We start from the raw sequence: 25,879 nt of genomic DNA on the forward strand, positions 1-25,879 counted from the left end.
GGTACTCAATTTTAAAGAAAAGGTTTTAGAAGCATGACCTAGTTAACCAAAGGTATTGTCTTTTTGCGAATTATTAAAAATAATATGTCAAGAAAAATGCAATTTAAAAATACCATTCCCTGAAATGCTTTTCCCTAAAGCTTGAGATACCTCCACTTTGAGATTTTGATGTTATGATGAGGGCTGTGAGAGTGGAACTTCTGATGTTTTTTGAGGGCTTTTCGATGTTCCACATGAATGTTGTTCTTCACTTGACTCAAATCGGAGGTATCTCAAGATTTAGTGAAAAGAATCTCAGGAAATAAATACCTAAAAATTACATTCTGTTTGATTCAAAGAGCTAACCAGCATTCTTCTAAAACCTTAACTTTAAAAGCAACTACCAAGGCCCAAAACATATTTTTTAAATATACAAAGATTTTACAATTTTTTTTAATTTTTAATTTATAATTTTTTTATTTACACAACTCGACCAACTCGAGCAGCTAGATGGACCACGGGGTCTATCAACTCTTCGTAGAAGGTTGGTGGGTCCTCAGGCGGAGGGTTGTTGAAATAAGTAATCCTACAAATAAAGAGATGTTCATGTAATTAGTTTAGTCTAGAAAACACACGACCATGACTTAATTTTGATATTTAGATTTCATTATGGTTTTAGACTAGTTTGTAAAGCCCGGGTGCCTACTACTAATTTATACCCCTATTATTCATGATATGAATCATTACAATGTCTTCCACGGATCCAAAAGCTAATTTGTTGAAAGTGACGTATTGACTGATTGATTTTGCGTCACTTACAACCAATCAGCTATTGGGTCCGTGGTGTAATGTCAGAAGACATCGCAATGGTGCATATCATGAATAAAAATTTTGCTGTCAAAGCAAGGAACTTTTAGTATCGTTATAGGGATAATCCAATACAAGAACATAGGGCATGATAGTTCAAAAATCGTTATTCATCAAAATTCTCTACACTATAGCATGAATTTTGAAAGGAAAATTAAACTACTCAGTCTCAATTACCCCGCAATTACCTATTACACGAAAATAAGTGACACGTGTAATTTTAACACGAATTAAGAAATTTCGTGTTGATTAAAACCCCTTTCATTAAAACCAGCCGTAATAAAATTATTTTTAATTTTTTGCGTGTTAATTTCAAGGCCGTTGAATACTTGCCTAGTAATATTCGTGTAATAAGGTAGACCTTTTTTTTAATCTGGAAAGTACGGGTACTTCAAAAGAATCAAGCAGTAAAAGAAGAAATGCTTGAGACGGTCTACAGTAGTGATTAAGATTGACTATCTTACCCAAGATGGTTCATCATCTCCAAAACACTTTCCAAACTATTTTCATAAAATGTCGGCTCCGGCGGTGGTGGTGGAGGCGGTGTTGAAGCGCTGAAAAAGAAAGTGAATATCGTTTATAAAATTCAAAGAAAGAAAGGTCACTTTTCGCTACATCTCTTGCCTGTATTTAGATTCGAGAAGGTTCTGATATTTTTTGTAGCTGCGCGGGCGCTGCAGAATAAGCTTTCCAACGAAACAAAAGCAAAAGGATAACCTAACTAACCATCTCCGTCCCTATATATAAACTTACTAGTAACAAAGAAACGAGGAGAGATTCTTACCCGGATTTTTCGGCTACAATATCCATCACATTTACTAATTTATCCATAACGCTCTGCCATAAGGATTCGTAAAATGAGGGCGTTGGCTCATAAATCTTTTCTTCAACAGGTGGATATGACTGGAACGGCCACTGAAACCTTAAAATAAAATATAAAATGTGAAAACAGTAGAGCCTTTCAGGAAAAAAAAACACATAAGGGTTTGAAGATGTCCAGGAATATCGAAAAGGTTCTAAATAACTGCCTCGCCTCCTGGGTTGCACATTGAAGACATCAAATTTTTTTGGGGGAAAACGGTACCTTCCTGTTTTAGAGATCTTTTTAGTAGGTCTTCTCTTTTGTTTAAATCTCAATGTAGTCATTTTATGACCTAGATTTACGACTAAGGCCACGGGCCACTGCATAGAAGTTAAGAAATGGTTGATTTCGTTTTCCTTTTTTAAGCATACCAGTACTTAACCAAAAAGTTCATTTAAGAAAACTTTGAAGGATTTAAAACTTTTAAATAAGAGTGATATCGTTTGCTTACTCATCAATTTTAACTCACAAGCTTTTCACATTAGATTGGTCAGAAAGAGGAAAAGAAAAACATTTTTTGCTTATATCAGTATAATATAACAATAGGCAGACATGAAATATTTCTCCGATATGAAACGGAAACACTTAGTCTAAAAATAAAACATTTAAACTCTCTTTGTTTAATTCGCTAATTATCAAATGAATAGTCTTACCATTCAGTGTGAAACGTAAAGGCGTACGCTAATGATGACACAAGCACGGCCGTCATTAAAAACATTAATCCATCGCGTAGTGTGAATACCTCTTCTACCGTTTTCTCATTCGCCGTACGTCTCCTGAAGTATGATAAGGTAGTTCATAAAATAATAATTTTAATGCTTCTACTTCATTCTTTGCCTTTTTTCTCTCGATTTAAACGTTCATAATTTAAATTTTTTATTTTAGACAAAAATCTATATACCCATATTGGGGGAACTTCATTCCGTAGCTAGCCCCTCTTCTTCAATGCCAACACCCAATTTAGGAAATAGAAACCCAAAAGGATTACTATAACGCTGGTAATCGTCAGCCGTGCAAAATTACTCGAATCTGATTGGTTTAGAGGAGTGCAATTAATCGTTAATTGCACTATTACCACTTTTTGCACTCTTCGGCGGGGGGACACTTTTGTCCTCTTATTCTTTTCTCTCCAGAGACTTTTTTTTACTATATAATAAAAAACAAAGACATTTTTTTCTTCAATATAAAAAAGAACAAAGAAATTTTACGTTACAATAGCTTCTTTTAATTGAAAACAAAGAAAAATTACACTGCAATGTTTTCTTTTTAAACAAAAAAAAAAAGGAGGTTTTCGAATGTTTGCAAAAATATAAAAGTTAGAATAAGATTCTTTTTCAAAACTATGATTTACTCGTAATGATTATTTACTGACGATTACCTCGGAATCGTATGTTTTGTCGTGCAATTAACGATTGATCACTCGTAACAATATTTTCTCCTTTGTTACTCGTGATTAATCGTTAATTGCACTCCAAACCATACGATTACTAGTACAAATTCAGGGAATTCAAATAAGCATTACCGAGCATATAATTGTGTCACAAAATTTTATTTAATGTGTAGTACACGTTTTTTTTTATATAAGGAACACGTTTATAAGGAACTCGAGGCTGAAAATGGTCCAAAAAATAAGGAATTGTTTAGGAACTGCTCAGGCTGCGAATAAGAAAACAAGTTTTAAGGAACAGTAAGAGGTGGTTATCCAAACTTAGCAGCTATGTAAATAAGGAACTCGATAAGGAACTTTGAGGCTTAAATTCTCTGTAAAAATAAGGAACTCAAGGCTCAGAGCAAAGTTAAGGTTCTTTATAAAAAAAATGTGAATGAGAAATAAACATGAATGGGAACTGAAGAACGTCTTATGAAAATATTTGTAGACATTACTTACGGTGTACTTGTAACAGCAACGGCATTATTTTGTAGGGACGCACTCTGGGTGTTGGATGATACAATTTGTACATTGGGCGTAACGACAGGTGTGATTGTTCGATTATTGCGAGGGCGGGCCTCGGAGCGAGTTTTAACAAAAGAATTTTGTAACCTTGATCTTCGGACGTATCTCCTTGAACCTGGTTCAACATTCTGAAACCAATGAATTGAGATGTAAAAGTGACGTCCTTATATATTTTGAACCCAAGAGAATTTGTAAGAAATTTCCATATTTGTATCCCATAGTACGTACACACAAAAAAGTATTAAAATATTTGACACTCCTCCCCCTTGCCAATTTCTTAAGAAAATAGGTGAAAATGCCCAGAGAATGGTGAAAATAAGAATATGTTGAGAACATTTTTAGGATTGAAACTCAAAAAGTTAAGAACATCCTAAGGCTTCAAAAATTTTGGATGTTCTTGTAAAAAAACGCCTATTTAGAAAGAGTGAAAGCAAATGCTAGCGAACACAAAATGATATTGCATTTCTTTAAAAGTTGAATGTTTCCTCCGGCCAATATAAAATAAGCGTACCTCCATATTTGACTTCTGTGATTTGTAACGTAGAAAAGAATAGATGATTATTGTTTTTTTATGATGAATATCAGCGCCGATATTTAAACGTCGAGTCTCCTTTTCTTAATCACTTCGTTTTGTTTGACTGTGTGATTGTCGCTTTTCTTAAAGCATTGACTCAAAACTTTTGACGTCAGATATTCTTTATGAACATGTGACGTCAGAAATTGTGACTTTCAAGACTGCTCTGATTCAATACACCTTTTCGACCGTAGCCGCTAATTGCCGCGCGGGCATTTTGTGTCCGTTTTACCACCCTAAAACCGCCCCATGCTTTTTTTCGCACCTATAGACAATTGAAAAAGGTGTAAAAATAAAGGATTGGATCGAGTTTAGGGGGATAATTAAATAATTAAGTGGCACGCGCCTGACCGCGCGACTACGGTCGAAAAGGTGTATTATAACGCTAGATCTATTCTTTTACATGCGATACATAAAACTAAAGATTTTAATGGTGATTTTGATATTTTATGAGCTATGTAACACCCTACAGTATGTGGCCCCCAAAACGGCGATCAAATTTAAAATTTCTCTCAAAGCTAGAGGAAAAGAGGTTTTACAAAAATCTTTCTTGCATGGGAAACTTTAACATCTCTATTTTATTTCCCAACAGGTCTTTTTCAAAATTTTCAATTTTAACAATATTTTTCAATCGCTTAAAGATAGGTAGCTTTTTTCTAATGGCCCCCAAAACGGAGGTTTGCAATTTTAGCGATTTCTCGAGATATCTTTAAGATACTAATACAAAATTTTGACCATAGTTTTGAAATGTGATTTAGAGGGTTTTGGGCATAAATTTGTTTGATAAATTTTTTACAGTATACCCCTGGTTGTCAAAATGCAGGTTTGGGGCCCCCAAAACGGAGGTGTAGTTAAAATCAAATTATTAAGCCAAGTGGTAATAGGAGGAAAAACAATGAACATATTTGTGTTTACCCTTAAATTTACGACCTGATAGATGTAAAATTTATGATTTTTATGAAATATTTCAAGATTTTCGATATTGCAAAGGCCAAACTGAAAATTTAGAAATTTTTAAAATGACAATTTAGATTTAACAACGTCTTAATCAAGTTTCTGAAAATCAATGTCTTTTGAAAATAGTTCCATTCATGTATGGAAAAAGCTGTGAAAATTTGAGAAGAAAAGCTTAACTGAAACTGAAAATATTAAGCTTTAAAGGTATTTTTCTCCTATATTTTGCAGAAAAATGACAGAATTTGCCATTTTTGCTGGTTCAGCGAACATTTTTATATATGATGTTAATTTTTTTTTATAAGCTATTAACTCAACCTGATAGGAATGGAATTCCAAGATATTTTGCTGTTTCTCATATTTAGAATTTTCGGTTTTATCAATGCTGACTCTAGGGTCCCAAAATACTGGTAGACCTTTAAGATGCTATATCTTTTACCCATCCTCTAAAGTCACAGATGTATCTGCATTTTCTGAACGGCATTAGGTGTAGAAAGTTTCTAATACCCCGTTTTCATAACTTATTTTCAATATCCAAGGAGCTAGAGTGAGTTATATGCAATTTTTATCTAATTTTGGTGTTAAAATATCTCCTTCATACGCAAATATGTTATTTTGAATCTGTCTCAAACCATCAAAAACATGCTCATTTTTTAGTATAACCATCATTCTTTCTAAATAAACAAAAATCGTTTAATTCTGATAAATCTACAAGTCAGAATCCTCATTTTAATGACAACCTCCGTTTTGGGGGCCGTCACCGTTTTGGGGGCCATATACTGTACAGATGATTTCTTAATCCAGCCAATTAATATTTTTCATTGGCATTTTTTAAAGTAGTACTGACCCAAATTTTCCTGAAGTCAAGTTAATATATTATTGCCAAATGAAATGAATGTCGACCCATTTTTGATTTGGTATATAACAAAACAGATTCTACTGAGATTTTAGCAGTACAGTTGACGCTTTAATTCTATTTTCAAGGGGAATTGCGTTTTCATCAAATAAGGGGACGTATTGAATGACATAGCGTTGTTTACGAGAGTAATGGACCGTTCCGAATAGTAGAGTGTCGATTTAGATAGCGTCAACTATTTCAAAACATAATGTTTAGCGCCAAAAGTAAAATTCGAATCGAATATTTTAGTTTGATTTCAATTTTGATCCGTATTTAAAGTTGATTTGCAAATTTTGGTTCGATCTCCTGTCTGATTTGTATTTTACAGACCAGAATGTAAACTTGATCAAAATTATGTATTGACTGATTGACTCGTTAGATTTGACGGGAATTTGTTTCTAAAGCCTGTTCCCGAAAGCTGTTTTGTCAAATAAAAGAGACAAGGAACAGAAAGTATTCGTTCCCAGGAGTATTTGGTACTTTGCAGACTGGTCTGTAAAATACACATTGACCACTTGCTGGAACTCAAGAACTACTGGAGCAAGTTAGTCGCGTGGGCGGTTGGTATTTTACAGACCGGTCTGTATTTTACCCGAAATGCTCACTTTTAGCTGCAAGCTTGTATTATCAATACCCTAGCACTTGTCAAAATTTCAAGCCAATAGAATTTACCAAATCCTAGATACAGTATCTTAGGGCTGATTTAGGCAAAAAGGGCAAATTTAAGCCGGTCTGTGTCACAATTCCAACAGGTGGCTAAAAATGCCCCAAAAATGCATGTCGCGTCGATGAGTTGCCTCACAAAATTTAAGCAAAAAAATTGGTTTTTCACCACATTGTGGTGTCTGGTGTCACTCATCCCGTTCTGCGCCTGCGACGAGCTACAATCATGGTCGAAATAGAATGAGAATTCCGGTTATTTTAACGTTTTTCAAGATTTAAAGTTCTGGCTAGAAAGTCGATTTTGGGCTATCTCTTTAACTTAATCGAATATTTAAATTTGGGAGGGGTTGGCAGACTTCCAGGCTATATTCTGAGCCTTATTGGACTATTTTTGAACTTTTGGATCCTGAGATCCTAAGGTCCTAAGTTTTAAGTCTAGTGTTAAAACTCTACCCTTCAAACCTTCTTTAGAGCACTTACAAATCGATCGTGGTTTCAAAACTTCCCGGTGGATTTCCCTTTTTTCTCAAATATTACGACCATGATTGCATATATGCACTCCCGCGGAGTTCGAGTGTCACCACTATGTACGGACTATGTATCATGGTATCTGTGTCTCGTGTGCACATAAACAGCGGTGTTCCAACTTGAAAAAGGAGGATTTCCTACTTCGTAACGAGTAGGACCCATTCCCCAGTGGGGAGGGGTGGGGCTCATATCATCATGTATCATAAATGCGTCCATTCTACACTTTTTCAAGTGAAACAAAAAAAGGCAGTGGGCCCTTCCAGGAAAATATACATAATAGATGTAAGATACTCCCAGGGGTATTGAAAAAATCATAAGATATTGCCATTTCTATGAGGGAAACAATTTGAATTGTTTTGCATTTGGGTTTGATTTGATGCCTGTCCATTTTAAACCTATTACACGTGACCAGGGGTGGAAAAACTAATGTCCAGGAGTAACTCATAAAAAAAATGATATATTTTTCACCCCCTATAAACGGACTTTTTAGCCCAATAATTGTATCACAATTTGTTTATTTTTAGTATTGTCGTTTTGAACTCTGGTACTTGCATTTTAAAGAAAAGGATTTTAAAAAGTTTGGCATCGTTTAGCGCTTGAGTTTTTCTTTCAAATTATTATAAAAGATGTATGTCGAACAAAATGCAATTTCGATTATTATTTTTTGAAATGGTTTTCCTAAAAGCTTGGAGAAACCTCCACTTTGAGATTTTGATGTTATGATGAGGGCTGTGAGAGTGGAACTTCTGATGTTCTTTTGAGGGCTTTTCGATGTTCCACATGAATGCTGTTCTTCACTTAACTCAAATCGGAGGCATCTCAAGATTTAGTGAAAAGCATCTCAGGATATAATGATCATAAATCAACATTCTGTTTACTTCACAGAGCTTTTCGTCTAAAAATGTCATAAAACTTATATGCACAAAAGTGTTAACTGCTAAAACCATCCTACCGCTAATATCCTTCACCTTAAAAACAAGTACCAAGGCCCAAAACGTCTTTTTCTTTTTCATAACATCATGAACATTTTACAGTTTTTTTGTATTTTTTATAAGATTTTTTTATTTGATCATTTTTACCAAACTCGACCAGCGATTTGGTTAAAGTAAATAAGCATTTCGTCATAAAGTGATGGTGGCTCTTCGGGAGGAAGAAAATATTCGATACTGAAAAATAAATAAATATGGAAGTTATTAAACAGGGGGTCATCTTTATGACATATTTTGTCGAAACGCTAGAGAATATAAGCTACACATTCGGTAGACAATCCGGTGTTGGAGCGTCGCTATGAAAGTGATGGTTGATTTTATAGATCGTTGAGTATGATCAAGAAAGAATGGACAGAGGGTCTTGAAAAAAGATCAATAATAAGGGGCACAACGTCTCATTATTTGGGAAATCTGTATACGAGAATTATTGAATTTTTTCGGTTGAAAATTATTATTATGATAAAAACGGTTGATCTTTTATCTGTCAAAGCATGCAAAGCAATAAACATAATTTCTTACCCACAATACTTAATGGTATCCAAAAGAGACTTCTGGATGGTCTCATACAACGATGGCTCTGGTGGTGGAATAGGGTCGGAACTAAAATAATAAATAAGATAGAATTTCTTTTTTTACATTCCAGATCAAATTAAAATAATTTTAAGATTATTTATAAGGGTTGATCATTTCTTTGTTGCGGCATAGCTTATATCTTACACTTAATTTTAATTAGACTATGCTGAGTTTTCAAAAATATAGGGAAAATATTTGGTAAAGTTTGTTGCTAATTGGGTGCTTATAATGCACGAAAAGAAAGACAGAAATTGAATCTCCGAAGTGCTTTTAATACACATATCAAAATAAACATATGATCATATTTGTAAAGTTTGTATTGAAACCTACCTGAACTGGATCCAGTCCACAAAACACAAAAATTTACTAATAATTTCTTCCCATAATGCATCGTACAATGGATGGGGTTCGTATACCGTGATTTTCTCCTCAGGAGGATACACAGGAAAAACTGTTTTAAAACTGAAATTTAAACAAAAAAGAATTCGTCTATAACATAATGCTATATTATGGTTAAACAGTCAGTCTAATGTAATCTGGTTTAACGATTTCGAAATGAGTTTCACCAGTTTCTTGGCCAAAGGCTGAGAGACCCATGTAAGCTGTTTCACGAGTTTCACAGTTTCAATGCCATCTTCAGTCCATGATATATTGCAAAGGTGTCTGAATGGGATGAAAACGTGGGAAATTTAACATTGAAACTAACTACTTTATTTGTCAGTACCCCCAGCATGGTCATTTTTTCAGCACTTTTGTTACTGAGGGGAGGAACTCAATATCTTCTCACAAAACGGCAATTTTAAAACGTTCGAAGAATCCAACAAGCATTTCAAGAATTTCATAGAAGATTTCGGGGAAAAAATATAAAATAGTAAGAGTCTCATAGGTGCATTTAAAAACTAAATATTTGACATTTATGACCCTATCATAAGAAAACGCCCAAAAATTGCGGATATTTGCAGCTATTTTGACATTTTAGAACAGATTCGAAGATACTTACTTTCCATCTAGCCAGAGTTTCGCGTAAGCCACTACCATCGATGCCATAGCAGCAATGATAAACAGACCAGTTAATACGAGAAGTGTAAATTTTACATCTATTTTGGTAGTCTTCGGTTCGTCCAAAGACTCAACGGGGCTAAAAATACACATGTGAAAAATGATATTAATTAATTTCTACTTAATCTGTCTTGGGCATAATAAATAAAGTCATTTAAAGTATGTAAAGCAAATCAAAATAAAAAGCATACTTTTGATTTTCGAGCTGGACATCATCATCTGATGCGGTATCAAGCACATCTGGGCTATCTTCTGGGTTTTCTGTTTGAACATTTAGTATATTGTCCTCGATTGGGCATGGTTGCTGAAGGACATGTTCGGTAGCGTCATCGTTCCTTTTAGCTTTTAACAGTTCGTATATGCTATAAACGCTATTTTGTACCTTATCGATAAGTCCAATGGAGTTGAAGTGGTTGACACTTTTCTCACTTTTATTGACAACCTGAAATAAACAGGAACCAATTTACTAAATATTAATATATAAGTTTACTGGAGAGAATTTAAAGGAGGATTAAAATGCGGTATCTTGACCTATACTTTCTCAACCAACTCAATTTAGACTCAACTATACATAGACTTATATTTTATTCATACTCATTAACTTTTAATTTATTTTCCAGTTTTCTTTTATAAACTCATTTGTATCTATTTCAGTTTGAATAAATGGTTCCAAAGCATTTAAGCTTGAGGGGTGAGTGTTAGTTGCTGATGGTATGAGCTTGTGTAAATGTTTAAAGCAAGTGCCTTTGGTTGAATAGGAAAATTGTTAGTCTTTTTTTGGTATTTCTTTCAGGATTTATGTTGCTGACATTTTTGGTAGAGACACTGAAGTCCCATCTTAATGTCCTCTCTTAAAACCATTAAAAAACTTGTTGAATTCTCAGCACTGCTAAAAGCCCTAAGAATATGACAAGCGTTTCAAGAACTTTTCAGAAGGTCTGCAAAAGTATTTTCATTTCTGCAGAGAGAAAGTACTGCGTAATATGTCTCTGGTACGAATGCAATTCACCGAAATTAGAGAAAGCTCAGTGTAGATTTTCAGCATTTTTGTTTTTGATATTTTTTGGGGAAGAATGCAAATCATTATCTGTCTTCTCACAAAACACACGTTGTCTCGACACTATTTGCCCCCAGAATCTACCACGTGTGCAGTCTTAATCAGGTTTAATGACTTTATTGTGAAACATGATATAAAACCCAGCTAAAATCGCCTAAAAGTCAAACTAAAATTCTACTATCTTCTAAACTAATGAAATTCAAAATTTGATATGTGATAGGTAATTTTTTGAAAATTTCGTTTTTTTTCCGCATTGATTTTAATGGTGAATCTTCATTAAAACACAAAACCAACAATTATGTTAAAGAATTGCCATTCATCTTTTAGATCATCAAACAGAATCTAAATATCTTCATTGGTTCAACTCTGAGAGACATTTTTTTAAATCATACACTTGGATCTTTTTCGGACAGGTGGACATTTTGTGATTTTGTGATTTTTCTCCCTGGTATTTGTATTATGATGCAACATACCTGTATCAATTTTCATGGTCATAGCTTTTTTAGATCAGTAGTACGTAGTCGATTTTAGCTTCCCCTGGGGCTACAGAAATCGAAAATGCTTATCGGGGGTTAATAGGGTTAATGGCACATTTAAAAATTCCAATAATCCAATGAGCATTCAAAATTTATAGAATGTCTGCGAAATTCTTTTTTGTGCAGTATCACATCATATTGTATCGTTGCTGAGAAAAACTACCCTGGCAAAGATACAACATACGTTAGAGAAAGCTCATAATAATTTCTCTTAACCATTGAAAGACGATTTCGGTACATTTAAAAGTCCCAAGAATCCAACAATCAAAATTTCACGAAATTCATAGAAATTAATATTTAAGGTTATACTGACCAAAATGTGCTCTTAATTGTGCAAGGGCTAACGTGACTGCCAATTTTAAAATAAAAATTTGAGCGGTCGATTGAACGTTTGATTGAACGATTGAACGTCGGTTGAACGTTTTTGATCACTTTCTGAAAGTGATTGCTATATTCAAATGGGCATAACTTTTATTTTTCATCCAACGAGTCAAATTTGATAAATGACCCATCGAAATTTAAGTTTATCTTTCTTCTTTCAAATGGAAAAGGATTGTCGTTCGAAGCTGTTAACAGTTCGAGTACGCTGCATACACTGTAGCATAACAGGCGACTATTACGATATAGCGTATACAGTGTACTTGAACTGAAGTGTACTTTATCAACTAGCCTATTCATGTTTAGATGGTTTAACACTTGTTTGACTTTCTCTAATTGCCTGAAATAACCAGAGACAAGGACTTGTTAGAAGTTTTCCGGATGAAAGAGCTAGATTCAGAAAATTTTATTTATATAAAAATTCATTGGCATTTAAGTTTTTCAGTCATCTGACGCGTTTGAAGACTTCAGTGCACGAGGCCTGTTTGATTGCAACTTGTTGCTGTACTTCAACATATAAGTGATTAATTTTTTTTGCGAGTCAAATTTGAACCATTACAATGAAGGGTGTAATGAAGTGCATAATATTTGAATACAGCCTGGAAACCACTGGACCCCCTCCCAATCGTAATTTCCAATGAAAAAAAAGTGGAACTACCGAAATCACAATTCTCACCCGAACTTTGAATTGTGAAAAACGACAAAATACCAAAAATTATCAGTATAAATTTGAACCATTAGGTCACTTTCTTACTGCACTCGCTTACTTGAAAAGGATTAATGTATGCTTACTTCCATTTTGTCTTGTCAATTTAAAAGTTTTGTAAGGTTAAAATGATTTTGATGTGCGGCAAATTGTTGGGTTAGTGCTGATGGTATGAGCTTGTGTAGATGTTGTGTGTGAACAAGTGCCTTGGTTTTATTGTGTCAGTGATATGTTTTTACATTCTTGATAAAAGTTCTAATTATAGGAAATTATTTAGAGTTTGTGACGTCAAATACTGTTTTGGTGGACATGTGACGTAAAATAAAGAGATATAAATAAATAAAATAAATAAGATTCTTTTATCGTGGCGTTACCTTGGAAACACTTTAGTTAAAACGATGTTGTGCGCAGATATGTAATTATTTTGCGCAGATATGTAATTTCTGCGCAGATATGTAATTATTTTGCGCAGATATGTAATTTTGGAGCTGCGCAGTTATGTAATTATTTTCTGCGCAGGTAGCAAAATGTTTTAAGATTACATTTTATCTGATGGACTTTTTTTAGTTTTTTAAAAATAAACTTTAGCATGATAAGGCTTTAGTACAATACCACACCCTTCTCAAATTATAACGTCCATTTAACATCCATTTATCGTCTTTTTCATGATAATTAATGATTGGGATTGAATTTTTAAATGAAACTTAGCATGGTAGGGCTTAGGTACATTCCACATCCTTTAAAAATGATAACGTCCATTTAACATCCATCTAACGTCTTTTTCGTGGTAATTTCGCATTGGGATTGAATTTTTACAAAAACGTTATCATAAAACCGTTCACTAATTACATAACTGTGCAGAAAATAATTACATAACTGCGCAGCTCCAAAATTACGTATCTGCACAAAAGACTTACGTATCTGCACAAAAGACTTACATAACTGTGCAAAAGACTTAAGTATCTGTGCAAAAGACTTACGTATATGTGCAAAAGACTTACGTATCTGTGCAAAAGACTTACGTATCTGCACAAAAGACTTAAGTATCTGTGCAAAAGACTTACGTATCTGTGCAAAAGACTTACGTATCTGTGCAAAAATTTAATCTGCGCACAACAAACGAACATGAATTTGTATTATCTGCATTATAATGGCACCCTCTGACGTCGCAACATTATAAAAATATCAAGCTCAACTCAACTAAATTTTAAGTCTTTTGTCCAAGAAAGGTCTTTAAAGCAACTCAGGAAGGTTTTCAAAAGGTCTAAGCCAGAGTAAGTTAACAAGTACAAACTCACCTTCCACATATTAAATCGGGGGAATTTGAACTTTGTTGCCGCTAATATTATTTTTGAAGATGGAAGGAGGAAACGTCGTAAGCTGCGCGCATCGCCGAAATTGATATAGGGGTGATATATATGGATTGATATAGATACCCGGGGGGGGGGGGGGTACTAGGGTTGGCGAATGAGGGGTATGTGCGGACGGGACCTCCGAAAACCGACCCTTAGAGAGACTTTTTGAATTTTTTTTCTCTGGAAATCAAAAAATTTCCTAAAAATCCTGATTTTTCCGACCCTTAGAGAAACTTTGAAAGGTGAAAAAACCGACTCTTACCGTCCGCACATATCCATCATCCATTTTTGCCTAAGTACCCCCCTCTATAAAATTTCCGTCTGAGAGTTGCTTTAATGTTACTATACTAAATGAGCTAATGAAAAATGTGTGTAACGCAAGATAGTAGCTGAGCTTTTATTCTCAAATTTTCCAGGGGGTTGTTTCGAGTATGGAAGAGGGATTTCGTGCAGTTTTAAGACAAAAAATCTGATTTTCTTTCGAAAAAGTAGTTGATGATACTTCGTGTTTTTATCTTTTATCTAACCCCCGTCCAAAAAAGGATTTGACGTTCGAATCGATGAAGCCCCAACCTAGCCATTCAAATTTTAAACTCATGTCTAATGAAATTTACGGTTCTTTCATATAAAACTTTCGAAAACTCAAAAACACAATGACGGGTGTATTTCGGACTGTTTCGGACGGTAATTTTATATACGATGCGTCTCCCCTCTATTAAAACATTACAGGGGGATTCGTGCAGCCTAGAGACACCGTGGATACGACACTTGAGTATAGCAAGGGGTTTGAAAATTGTACTTTTGAGGTTTAACTATTTTTACGGACTAGTTTCAAAAACCGTCTTTTTGGCCTGTTTTTCTATGAAAACGGTCTAATTATTCTTTTTACAACTCAAACAATTTATTCACACTATTCACGATTTTGTTTTGTGTTTAGACCTGGTACTAGTAATTAAAGAAAAGGATTTAGAAATTTGATAGTTGTCGCCTTATAAAGTAAAAGTTTATGTCAAATAAAATGCAACTTCGATTATTATTCCGTGAAATGATTTTCCCTAAAGCTTGAGAAACCTCCAATTTGAGATTTTGATGTTATGATGAGGGCTGTGTGTCTGTGAGAGTGGAACTTCTGATGTTCTTTTGAGGGCTTTTCGATGTTCCACATGGATGTTGTTCTTCACTTGACTCTAATTGGAGATATCTCAAGATTTAGTGAAAATCATCTCAGGAAATAAGGATCTTAAATTGTACTTTGTTGGCTTTATAGAGCTTTTCGTCTAAAAGATGTCATAAAAGTTCTATGCACAAAAATGTTAAGCGCTAAAACTATCCTACCCCTAATATCCTTCACCTTAAAAACAAGCACCAAGGCCAAAACATTTTCTTTTTCATGACATCATGAACATTTTTACATTTTTTTTTTGTATTTTTTATAAATTTTTTTATGGGATCATGTGAACCAAACTCGACCAGCGATTTGGGTTAAGTAATTGAGCATTTCGTCATAAAGGGATGGTGGCTCTTCGGTAGTGCTAAAATACTCGATACTGAAAAATAAAAGAACAAGAATGTCATTAGACAGAGGGGAATCCTTGTGAGGGAGTCTATCCCCTTTCCTATTTGCACTAGACCTGGGTTGTTGAAACACTAGAGCTGGTACGATGCATTACACGTACCTTCGGATGGTCTTATTCTTGAGTGTTGAGCTGAAAAAATGTTCTTAAAATGTTCTTATTTACAGAAATTGGCTGTTTTAGATTTCGCGAAGCCTTAAAATAATCTTAACTTGTTCTATCATCGAAGCCCTATGTATAGTTTATTCTTATTAGGAGATCTTTGATTATAGGTTGTTGAGTATCATTATGAAAGGAAAAGCAGAGGAATTGGAATAACGATCAATAATAAGACAGAAGGGTAAAATGTTTCAATATTTGTGAATATGCCATCTGTATACTAGAATTGTTGAACTTTTTCGGTTAAGAATTATTATTCTATGAAAATGACGATAAAAACGGTAGATGTTTCATCTTTCAAAGCGTGCAAAGCAATAAACATAATTTCTTACCCACAATACTTCATGGTATCCAAAAGAGACTCCTGGATGGTCTCATACAACGATGGCTCTGGTGGTGGGATAGGGTCGGAACTAAAATAATAAATACGATGAAATTCTTTACATTCCAGATCAAATTCAAATAATTTTTAAAAGCGAATTAATTCTTTGTTTCGGCGTGGCTTGATCTGACACTGAATTTCAATTTTTTAGACTTTAAGCTCTACTGAGTTACTTTTCAAAAGTAAAGAGAAGTGCTTGGCGAAGTTTGTTGCCAATTTGTTTTTTTTCATTGCAAGAAAAGAAAGAAAGTCCTTTTTATATACATATCAAAATAAACATATGACCAATTTTATAAAGTTTGTATTGATAGTCGGGGAGCAGAATCCAAAAATGGCATTTTTGCTTAACCCTAAAAAAGAATGGGGTTGTTATATACCATTGGAACGGAAATCTTATGCTGATTATGGAAACCCAGGTCGTAAAAAGTCTATCCTGGACGATTTTGAAAACGAGGCTGGAGTTTGCACTCCTCCGTGGTGTTTTTTCGATTTTACCTGTTTTAGTAAAATGCTGACTGTCAGCAAAGTAAAGGTTTTTAGAATTTCATTTTTTTTGAAAATTGCTACCAATAGAATTGCCTTTTAGCAAAAAATTCAAAATAAAAAAAAAAACAATTTTTTTGCACTCCTTCTTGGAGGTTTTTTGCAAAAATCAGCGTTTTTACAAAAATATACTGCTAAAACAAGTCTGCTGGCAACTGAAACCCGGTTCAAATGACCCCTTTAATGGTTTTGATGGAAGAACTATATCTTACCACGACAAAAAAACGAAAACTGCTGTCAAAAACAATTATTTGGCTTTTTGCTCTCCTTCTTTGGTGTTTTTGACAAAAATCGATTTTAGCCGTTTTTAACCAAAATTTGACTTTTACAAATTATTCCCTTTAGTTTGGAAACTGAATGCCTTCGTATCTCTAAAAGTTATTCTCCATTATGTAAAATGATGAAAAAAATCAAAAATTGATCTCCTCCGTTGATGCTTTTTGACCAAAAAGTGATGTTTTTGAACGAATTTCGGCCTAATGGTCCAGGGGAATTTCAGGCTTAATTTAGGGAACCCAAAATTTGCGTACACATGAAATTTTTTGATTGAAATGTGATCATTAGGTCCTTAGGAGTTAAAACCATCGAGTGACACTTTACACACCTTGGGCATTTTCCATAATGGTGGAAATTTCAAAATGGCGGATTTTGAATTTTTTTGAAATTTTGATGTCTCTGAACATGGACATATTATATACCGTTGGAAAGGGTTTTTCATGCTGAACAACTTTTTTGCTTACAAAAAAGTCATAAAATGTACTCAATGTGAGTAAAAGGGGATAAAAGGTGTTAAAATGATGTCATCATCACCACCAAAAATTTGACACTTGCTTCAAATCATTTAAAAGAGAGTGACTAAAGGACCTTGAAAACCTTTAAGAAACTTTAAAATAGACCAAACAACCTTGAAAAGTGTACATGTTCTAAAGGAATTCCTTGAAAACCTCGAAAAAGAGCATTTTGCCTTGTGGTTCGATTTGTGTTTTCCCGAAGTCTCTTTCTATACAACCAATATTTCCAAAAAAATTGCGTGCTTGCTTCTCTCGTTTCTCTCGTAATCTCGAGAATACTACGAAATAATCTTTTATACACACCTCGTTCAAGAGGATATTACTACCAGTCAAAATCAAATGGAACCCCGAGAAACCTTAAAGATACTCAATAAATGAACCGAAAACCGTGAAAAATACCTAAAATTTGACCCTACAAAGCTTAAAACCTTGCAACTAATGAGAACAATTCTGTAGACACCCCGGAAAAGGATTTTTCGAGCTGAACATTTTTTTTGCTTAATACTAAAAAGTCTGAAATTTTACTGAGTAATGTGTTATGTAGGATGTAATGTAGAGTATAAAGCAATAGCAATGAAATATAAGCCGAAGGCTAGAAGTCAATCTTTTTGGTAGGACTTAAAGCCAAAAAATCCTACCAAAGTTGCGCGGCCTAGAGCGACCCGCCTGGATTTCTAACAAATGCCGGATTGATACCGCCAAATTTTTGAAAAAGTATCACTCAAAAACAAAGAAATCGCTAGATTCAATCCGACCTCAAAAATTCGGCGCATTTTTTAAGGCTTCACTTTTTCTTGCCTAAGAAAGGTTAAAGCTTCTCCTCTAGCCCTTCGGGCTTAAACTCAATGAGCAATAGGTGTCAAAATGACGTCTCAAATTTTTGGAAAAAATCAGGGAAATTGTCAAAGATGGGGGAAATTTGCACAAATTTGGGTGAGAAGGAAAAATTCACGTGTTCACACAAAAAACAGCTTCAACTATGATATTTCAACTACATTCACGCATAACGCAATAAAAAAATGGATTTTCACGCATTAACCCAACTAAGTAATAGTAAAGCTTTACAGATTCCGAAGCAAGCACATGGGCATCTATAAATCACTCACACATTGCTTTGTTTTATTACAAGATACAGATATTACAGATATGCAACAATAGTGACATTTTCAATCATACCCAAACATTTCGTCTTTCCAAGGTCTTCTTTAAACTCTTATATCTTGGATGATTGATGATTTAACTACTTTTTCAGACAGACTATTCCACTAATTGATGCCTCGATAGTAAAGAGATTTGCTATAGGGTCCACGATCATCACCATAACTTTCGAAAACTTTTACCAGTTCAGAGCTGTGTTCTCAAGTCTTATTTCTTGGTTAATTTTTTTAGAAACACATGATTTGTTGTCATAGTGATTCAAAAGTTTGAAGATCTCAACTATATCATAACGCAAGCCTATATTTTAGACTTGGGATTCCGATTCTTTGTAATCCAATTATCAATTCAATTACAGAACAAATACCATCGTTAAATCGCCTTTAAATGATACAGATGCCTTCGATAAAAGTGCGCTGGCACCTTTTCTATTAAACTGTCCCTAGACTATGTATTGGAGACTTCCCTCAACCGCCACAAACATACGGTGTAATAGAGGCGTAGCCACGAGTCTTCGTTTCGGGGGGGGGGGGGCGAGATTGGAAAAATTTACACCTTTTTTAGAGGAAATTTTCGGAGAAAACTTTTCTCGTATCTTATGCGCCGCAGGCGTAAATTTTTGCTGTACTATTAAGCAAGTTCAAATAGCTTAAAAAATGGCATTGGAAATCTCAAAGTTAGTGAGAATAGAGTCATAAAAAGTGTAAAAAACGCAAAAAGAATTTTCTAAGAAATGTCAAGCAGCTTTATAAAGGATGCCTTAAAAAGGTCAGATGTAGCCAGAAAAAGGTTACAAAAACTACAGACCCCTTCACATTCTATTGGGAAAACTTTGACCTTTTTGGTCAATTTTGATTTTTTTTGGGAGAACTGCCCATCTCCCCGTGGATATGCCACTGTGTTATTCCCCAAAGATCAAGAAGCAGGTACTTCTTTACAGATACAATCTGGGCAATTCCGAAGATGCAGAAAAACTCTTCCACACTATCAAAGTTTCTCCTTTCATAGTTCTACATGTTAGCTCAAAAAAGATCGAATACATGGATATACTCTTGTAATGTAAAATGTAGAAGAATTCAACTACCTTGGCAGTCACAAAGCCTCCACTGGAATGTTAAAGTGAGAATCTCAAAATGATTAAGTAATTACTACTGAATCAAACCTTCATGGCAAGATTAAACACAACCTTTTTCGTGCTACAGTCGAATCAGTGCTTCTTTATGGTGCACCAACATCAGCATGAAAATACTTTCCAATGGTATATAGACATTCATCAATATAATGGAGCAAATGTCAATTCTTTGGACAGTGATGACGTTATTTTGATACCTTCTATCACTTTTTACTCGTACATTACACATTACTTATTAGATTTCAGACTTTTTCGTGAGTAATGAAAAATCCTTTTCAATAATTTGAAGCGAATGTCAAATTTTTGGTAGTGATGATGGCATCATTGTAACACCTTCTGTCCCTTTCTACTCACATTGAGTACATTTTATGACTTTTTTGTAAGCAAAAAAGTTGTTCAGCATGAAAAAACCCTTTCCAACGGTAAATAATATGTCTATGTTCAGAGACATCAAAATTTAAAAAAAATTCCGCCATTTTGAAATTTCCACCATTATGGAAAATGCCCAAGGTGTGTAAAGTGTCACTCGATGGCTTTTCACTCCTAAGGACCTAATGAACACATTTCGATCAAAAAATTTCACGTGTACGCAAATTTTGGGTTCCCTAAATTAAGCCTGAAATTCCCCTGGACAGGCAGAAATTCGTTCAAAAACATCACTTTTTGGTCAAAAAGCATCAACGGAGGAGATCAATTTTTGATTTTTTTCATCATTTCACATAATGGAGAATAACTTTTAGAGATACGAAGGCATTCAGTTTCCAAAATTAAGGGAAAAGTTTGTAAAAGTCGAATTTTGGTTAAAAATGGCTAAAATCGATTTTTGTCAAAAAACACCAAAGAAGGAGAGCAAAAAGCCAAATAATTGTTTTTTGACAGCAGTTTTCGGTTTTTTGTCATGGTAAGATATAGTTCTTCCGTCAAAACCATTATAGGGGTCATTTGAACCGGATTTCAGTTGCCAGCAGACTTGTTTTAGCAGTATATTTTTGTAAAAACGCTGATTTTTGCAAAAAACCTCCAAGAAGGAGTGCAAAAAAATTGTTTTTTTTTATTTTGAATTTTTTGCTAAAAGGCAATTTTATTGGTAGCAATTTTCCAAAAAAATGAAATTCTAAAAACTTTTACTTTGCTGACAGTCAGCATTTTTCTAAAACAAGTAAAATCGAAAAAACACCACGAAGGAGTGCAAACTCCAGCCTCGTTTTCAAAATCGTCCAGGATAGACTTTTTACGACCTGGGTTTCCATAATCAGCATAAAATTTCCGTTCCAACGGTATATAACTACCCCATTCTTTTTTAGGGTTAAGCAAAAACGCTTCTAACTCGAGATATTGAATTCTGCTTCCTGACTATGAAACCTACCTGAACTGGATCCAGTCCACAAAACACAAAAGTTTATTGATGATTTCTTCCCATAATGCATCGTACAATGGTTGGGGTTCGTATACCGTGATTTTCTCCACAGGAGGATACACGGGGAAAATGGTTTTATAGCTGAAATGTAAACAGAAAAAAATTCGTCTAATGCTAAATTATGGTTAAACAGCGAGTCTTATCTAATCTGATTTAACGATCTCGAAATGAGCTTCACCAGTTTCTTGGCCAAAGGCTGAGAGACCCCTGTAAGCTGTTTCATGAATTTCGCAGTTTCAATGTCATCTTCAGTCAATGATATATTGCAAAGCTGTCCGAAGGGGATGATTTGAAATAATTCAAATTTACCATTGAAACTAACCACTTTATTTCTCAGTAACCAGCATGGCCATTTTTTCAACAATTTTGTTACTGACAGTTTGAGGGAAGGAGCTCAATATCTTCTCACAAAACCATCTAAAAACTTGTAGGATTTTCGGCAATTTTAAAAAGTTCCAAGAATCCAACAAGCATTTTAAGAATTTCATAGAAGATTTAGAAAAGTTAATTTCAGTGAATACCTCCTTTTTGAGCTGGAAGAAGGGATGTACCCCGGGGGGGGGGGGGGGGGGGGGGGGGGTACTAGGGTTGCGAGCTGACGGGGAGATGCCGCCCGACTTTCGAACTTTGGACCCTTGCCGGGACTAAAAAGGAGAAAACAAAGGAAAATTTTGGGAATTTTACGACCCTTAGCAGAACAAATTTTGACCAATTTTGACCAAATTTCGATCTTTCAGGGGGTAAAAAGTTGAAATTTTCCTATTTTTCCGACCCTTAGTGGGACTGAAATTATATTTTCTGATTTTTCCGACCCTTAACGGGACTTTGGAAGTCCAAAAAAGATACCCTTAAGGGCGGCACATCCCGTACCCTCCATTTGCCTAAGTAACCCCCCACCCCCAGGGGATGTACATAGTATTTTGCATTTCTCGGAACTTATTAGTAGACACCGAAGAACCCGAAGATTAGTTCCACGAAAATTGGTCACTGTGGAATTTGTTCGCTAAGGTAGTAAAACGCTTATAAAAATTGCGGATGTTTGTTGCTATTTCGACATTTTAGAACAGATTCGAAGATACTTACTTTCCATCTAGCCAGAGTTTCGCGTAAGCCACTACCATCGATGCCATAGCAGCAATGATAAACAGACCAGTTAATACGAGAAGTGTAAATTTTACATCTATTTTGGTAGTCTTCGGTTCGTCCAAAGACTCAACGGGGCTAAAAATACACATGATAAAAATAATATTATCAATTTCTCCTTAATCTGTCCTGGGCATAATAATTTTGAGGCACGGAAATTTGTTAGGTCTTTAGGGGCTGATGCTCCAGTTTATATCTTTCTTTATTAAAACGCACAATCAGTTTGTTATTGAAGGTTATTGATTATTCGAACATCAAAAGTCATTTAAAGTATGTAAAGCGAATGAAGATAAAAAGCATACTTTGGTTCTTCGACCTGGACATCATCATCTGATGTGGCTTCAACCACATCCAGGCTATCTTCTGGTTCGTCCGTATTTGATATATCGTTTTCGTTTGGGCATGGTAGCTCAAGTTCGGTAGTGTCATCTTTGTTCTTAGCCGTAAGTAGCTCGTAAACGCTGTATACGCTACAACGTACCTTATCGATAAGTCCGTGGTGGTTGAAGTGGTTTACACTCTTTTGACTTTGATAAATATACTGAAATAAACAGGAACCAATTTACTAAATCTTCATATAAAAGTTTACGTTAAGTTAATCAGACGTGCGATGACCAAGACACTCAGTAGAAATGACTCAATAAGTTTTAAACCTCGACTCGATTCCCGAACTTTGCCGAAATTTACGGTGTGTCCCGAAAATCCGACAAATTTTTATATACCTTAAGGGAACTAATTTTTGCTGGAACTAAATTTTGCGGTTTGTGCGGATTTAGGCCCAAACCGTAAAATTAAGTTCCTGCAAAATTTTTCAAATGCGAAAAACAAAGGTCGAATAATTCACAGTACGGCTCTAATTTTCTTTCTAGTGAGAAATCTGCAAAATTAAGTTCCTGCAAATATTAAATATTAGATCTTGAACTGCGAACCGCAAAAATTAGTTCCAGCAAAAAATAGTTCCCTTAAGGTAAAGTAAAATACTCAAAGTTTATAAGAACTTTTTTGATTTTTATACTTAATGAATTTCAATCTCGAAAACCTATTGAACCATCTTGGGAATTGAATGTCTATTGATTAAACGGGAAATTATAATCTTATTCCAATCATTTTAAGTCCAGTAAAGATGAGTGTGTGAGTGATGAGTTTTGAGGATTTTACTTTATATAAAAATTTATCCACTTTTTTTTTGGATTCGCTGTACTTTATCGGGGAAAAAGATGTCGGAATTTTATTTAGTCGGGTATTTTTCGTCGGGGAAAAATTTCGTCACCTAGAGGCATTTTTGTCACTTTCCCCCGACTAAAATTTCAAATTCGTCACTTTTCCCCAACGAAATTTACAGTTTAGTCACTTTCACCCAACTAAATTGTCCAAATGAAATGGTTTCTTTCACTAGCTTAAAAAAAGATCTTGTAATTCGATGTTTAAAGCACTAATTTCGGTTAATAAAGGTGTAAAAAAATTAGATTTTAATTTTAGCTGGGGTTTTAAAAATCGGGTAAAAGTTTGGGTCGGGGATAAAAAAATCGGGTTAAAGTTTTGGTCGGTTGATAAAATATCGGGGAAGAAATTCGTCGGGGGAAAATTTCGTCACCCCTTCAAAGTTTTCGTCACTTTCCCCCGACATTTTTTTCGCCGATAAGGTACTTGGTAAGTTAGTAGTGTATTTTTCAGGTCAAACTAGTACAATCGATCTGATACAAGATTATAGGAACGTATGACGACTTTGTTTTACTCAGCTTGCCACGGTGAGCAAGGTTAAACACTTTTTTTTGATAAGAACAATTTTATAAGAACAATGAGGCTCAAAATCGTCAAAATCATTCTGACATGCATGCACGAAGTAAAAAAACCCAAGCTATGATTTAAAATAACGTTTACATTACCAAGAATTATTTTCTTTGTGTTCATCTGCTTAATACTCAGTAATTAAGATCGAGGGTAGTGGAGCAATCGAGAGAGAACTAGTGACGCCCTCTCCTTCCTTCCGGTAGACAACTATCAAAGGAAGATCATATTCAACATCGCCTCTGACTATGCTCCAAAAAGAAGATTTGCATGTCGACACGTTTTTCTTTAAAGTTAGAAAAAGGCGTATACTTACATCCATTTTGCGTGGGTTAAAATTAGCAGTATTGAAAGGTAGAAAGTTCTGTTGTGGTTCTTGAGTATTATGTGTTTGTTGCTGATAGTATGAGCTTGTGTAGATGTTGTGCGTGTGAGTAAGTGCATTGGCTGTGTAGTATGTGAGATTTATTAGTATTGTACAAATTGTTTGTGACGTCAAATATGGTTTTTATCAGCATTTGACGTCAAACAAATTGTCTATATCAGTTGATACTTTTATCATGTTGTGACCATGGCAACGTTTTGAAAAATATGACGCCAGCTACGACGCCCATAAAATGCTTTCTACGACATTCTTTCAGATAAAAGTGACCTTTTTCGTACTTCCTTGTTGGTATTTCGGCCTAAAAGTTAGGTAAAATATTGAAAATCTGGGCAAATTTATCGTGTTGAGTCTATTTTCAGTCTCAGAGGAAAAACTTTGCTTTGAATTATACTGAAGATTATGGATCAATTTTACTTGCTCTTTTTCACATCATTCATTTCAAAATTAATTTTTTATTGCAACCGCAGCGAGCCTAAAGCGACCGAGAATGGAATTCATAGCTTTACGCATAAGGAAGTTGGGAAAATAAACATCTCATAATTTTGCGCGCGTTTTTCAGTATTTTAGTTCTGCTTAAACGGTGTTCCGGTAGCATTCTTATCTTGACTGTCTCTATTGTTTTATCATCATCAAAAAGAATTTTACGGAGTTATTTTGATCTGATTACCCATTTAAAGCTCAGTTTTGTCTTTTTCTTAATCAAAATGGAAATCTGTACTTCTCAGTAATTTCTGAAATCTGTGGCTCAAATTGTTCTTAATTTGTTCTTAGGTTTTGGCCAAATTACAGCCTTGTATTTTTATTAAATTGTTTTTATAAAAAAATAAAGCGTTTAAGGCAAGGCACGGGTGTCACTCTATTTAGACGGCAAAACAAAATGGGCTTTACTTTCAAAACTTTAACTGTAAATCACTCCCTTGGCATATTTGTTAGCATTTGAAGACCGAATTTTGTCTTAGATGAGAAGTCACTCTTAATAAAAATTACTGTAGAGCTAATACCATTCCTTTTGAAAGCAAATTTAACATTCATGTGTTCGTTTTGCAGTGGTGGCACTTTAATGAAAGCTATGGCTAATAAATAAATATAAGTGATTTTGTTGTAGTAAATTCAACTTTGAAGACATTCTAAAGGGTAGGGTGAGGATAATTTGGGTTTTGTGCTTTTTGCTTTGATCTTGGCACTAGTCATTTTAAAAGACTAAGATTTAGAAGTTATAGTCCGGTATCGAGTTTTCCCGTCATTAGTCTAAGAAAATTGAAGCCATGGTAATTTTCAAAAACTCTTGCGTCAACAAAATGTCGCACTTTTCACCCGCGTAAATTACTTGATTAGTTGTGTAAGTGTAAGGTAAGTGAAAACGTAAAACGTAACCTTTGATCTTTCAGGATTCTGACCTATGGCAAATGAACTCTTCTGCTGATCTCACCATCCACAGTAAGTTATATCATTCAATTATTCCGCCGATTTTCACCTGC

General features: G+C 34.6%; 2 protein-coding genes across 2 annotated transcripts; both read right to left on the minus strand.

Annotated features, from left to right (window-relative positions):
• Window positions 1–257: 257 nt before the first annotated feature.
• On the minus strand, window positions 258–4,274 carry LOC136799417 (uncharacterized). The gene is made up of 6 exons (XM_067056127.1): window positions 4,174–4,274; window positions 3,597–3,790; window positions 2,362–2,484; window positions 1,631–1,768; window positions 1,311–1,400; window positions 258–565 (listed from the first exon to the last, which is right to left on the minus strand). Exons 1-6 carry the CDS (start codon window positions 4,177–4,179, stop codon window positions 460–462), a joined length of 657 nt encoding a protein of 218 aa, XP_066912228.1. The 5' UTR covers window positions 4,180–4,274; the 3' UTR covers window positions 258–459.
• A 4,069-nt stretch (window positions 4,275–8,343) lies between these two features.
• On the minus strand, window positions 8,344–25,592 carry LOC136799619 (uncharacterized). The gene is made up of 7 exons (XM_067056341.1): window positions 25,517–25,592; window positions 24,333–24,463; window positions 22,531–22,769; window positions 22,169–22,306; window positions 21,035–21,166; window positions 15,998–16,078; window positions 8,344–8,445 (listed from the first exon to the last, which is right to left on the minus strand). The coding sequence occupies exons 1-7, from the start codon at window positions 25,590–25,592 to the stop codon at window positions 8,355–8,357; spliced, it is 888 nt and encodes a 295-aa protein (XP_066912442.1). The 3' UTR covers window positions 8,344–8,354.
• Between the last annotated feature and the right edge of the window lie 287 nt (window positions 25,593–25,879).

The sequence above is a fragment of the Clytia hemisphaerica genome, unplaced genomic scaffold (genome assembly GCF_902728285.1).
Source record: "Clytia hemisphaerica strain Z4C2 unplaced genomic scaffold, Clytia hemisphaerica genome assembly, whole genome shotgun sequence".
NCBI lineage: Eukaryota > Metazoa > Cnidaria > Hydrozoa > Leptothecata > Clytiidae > Clytia > Clytia hemisphaerica.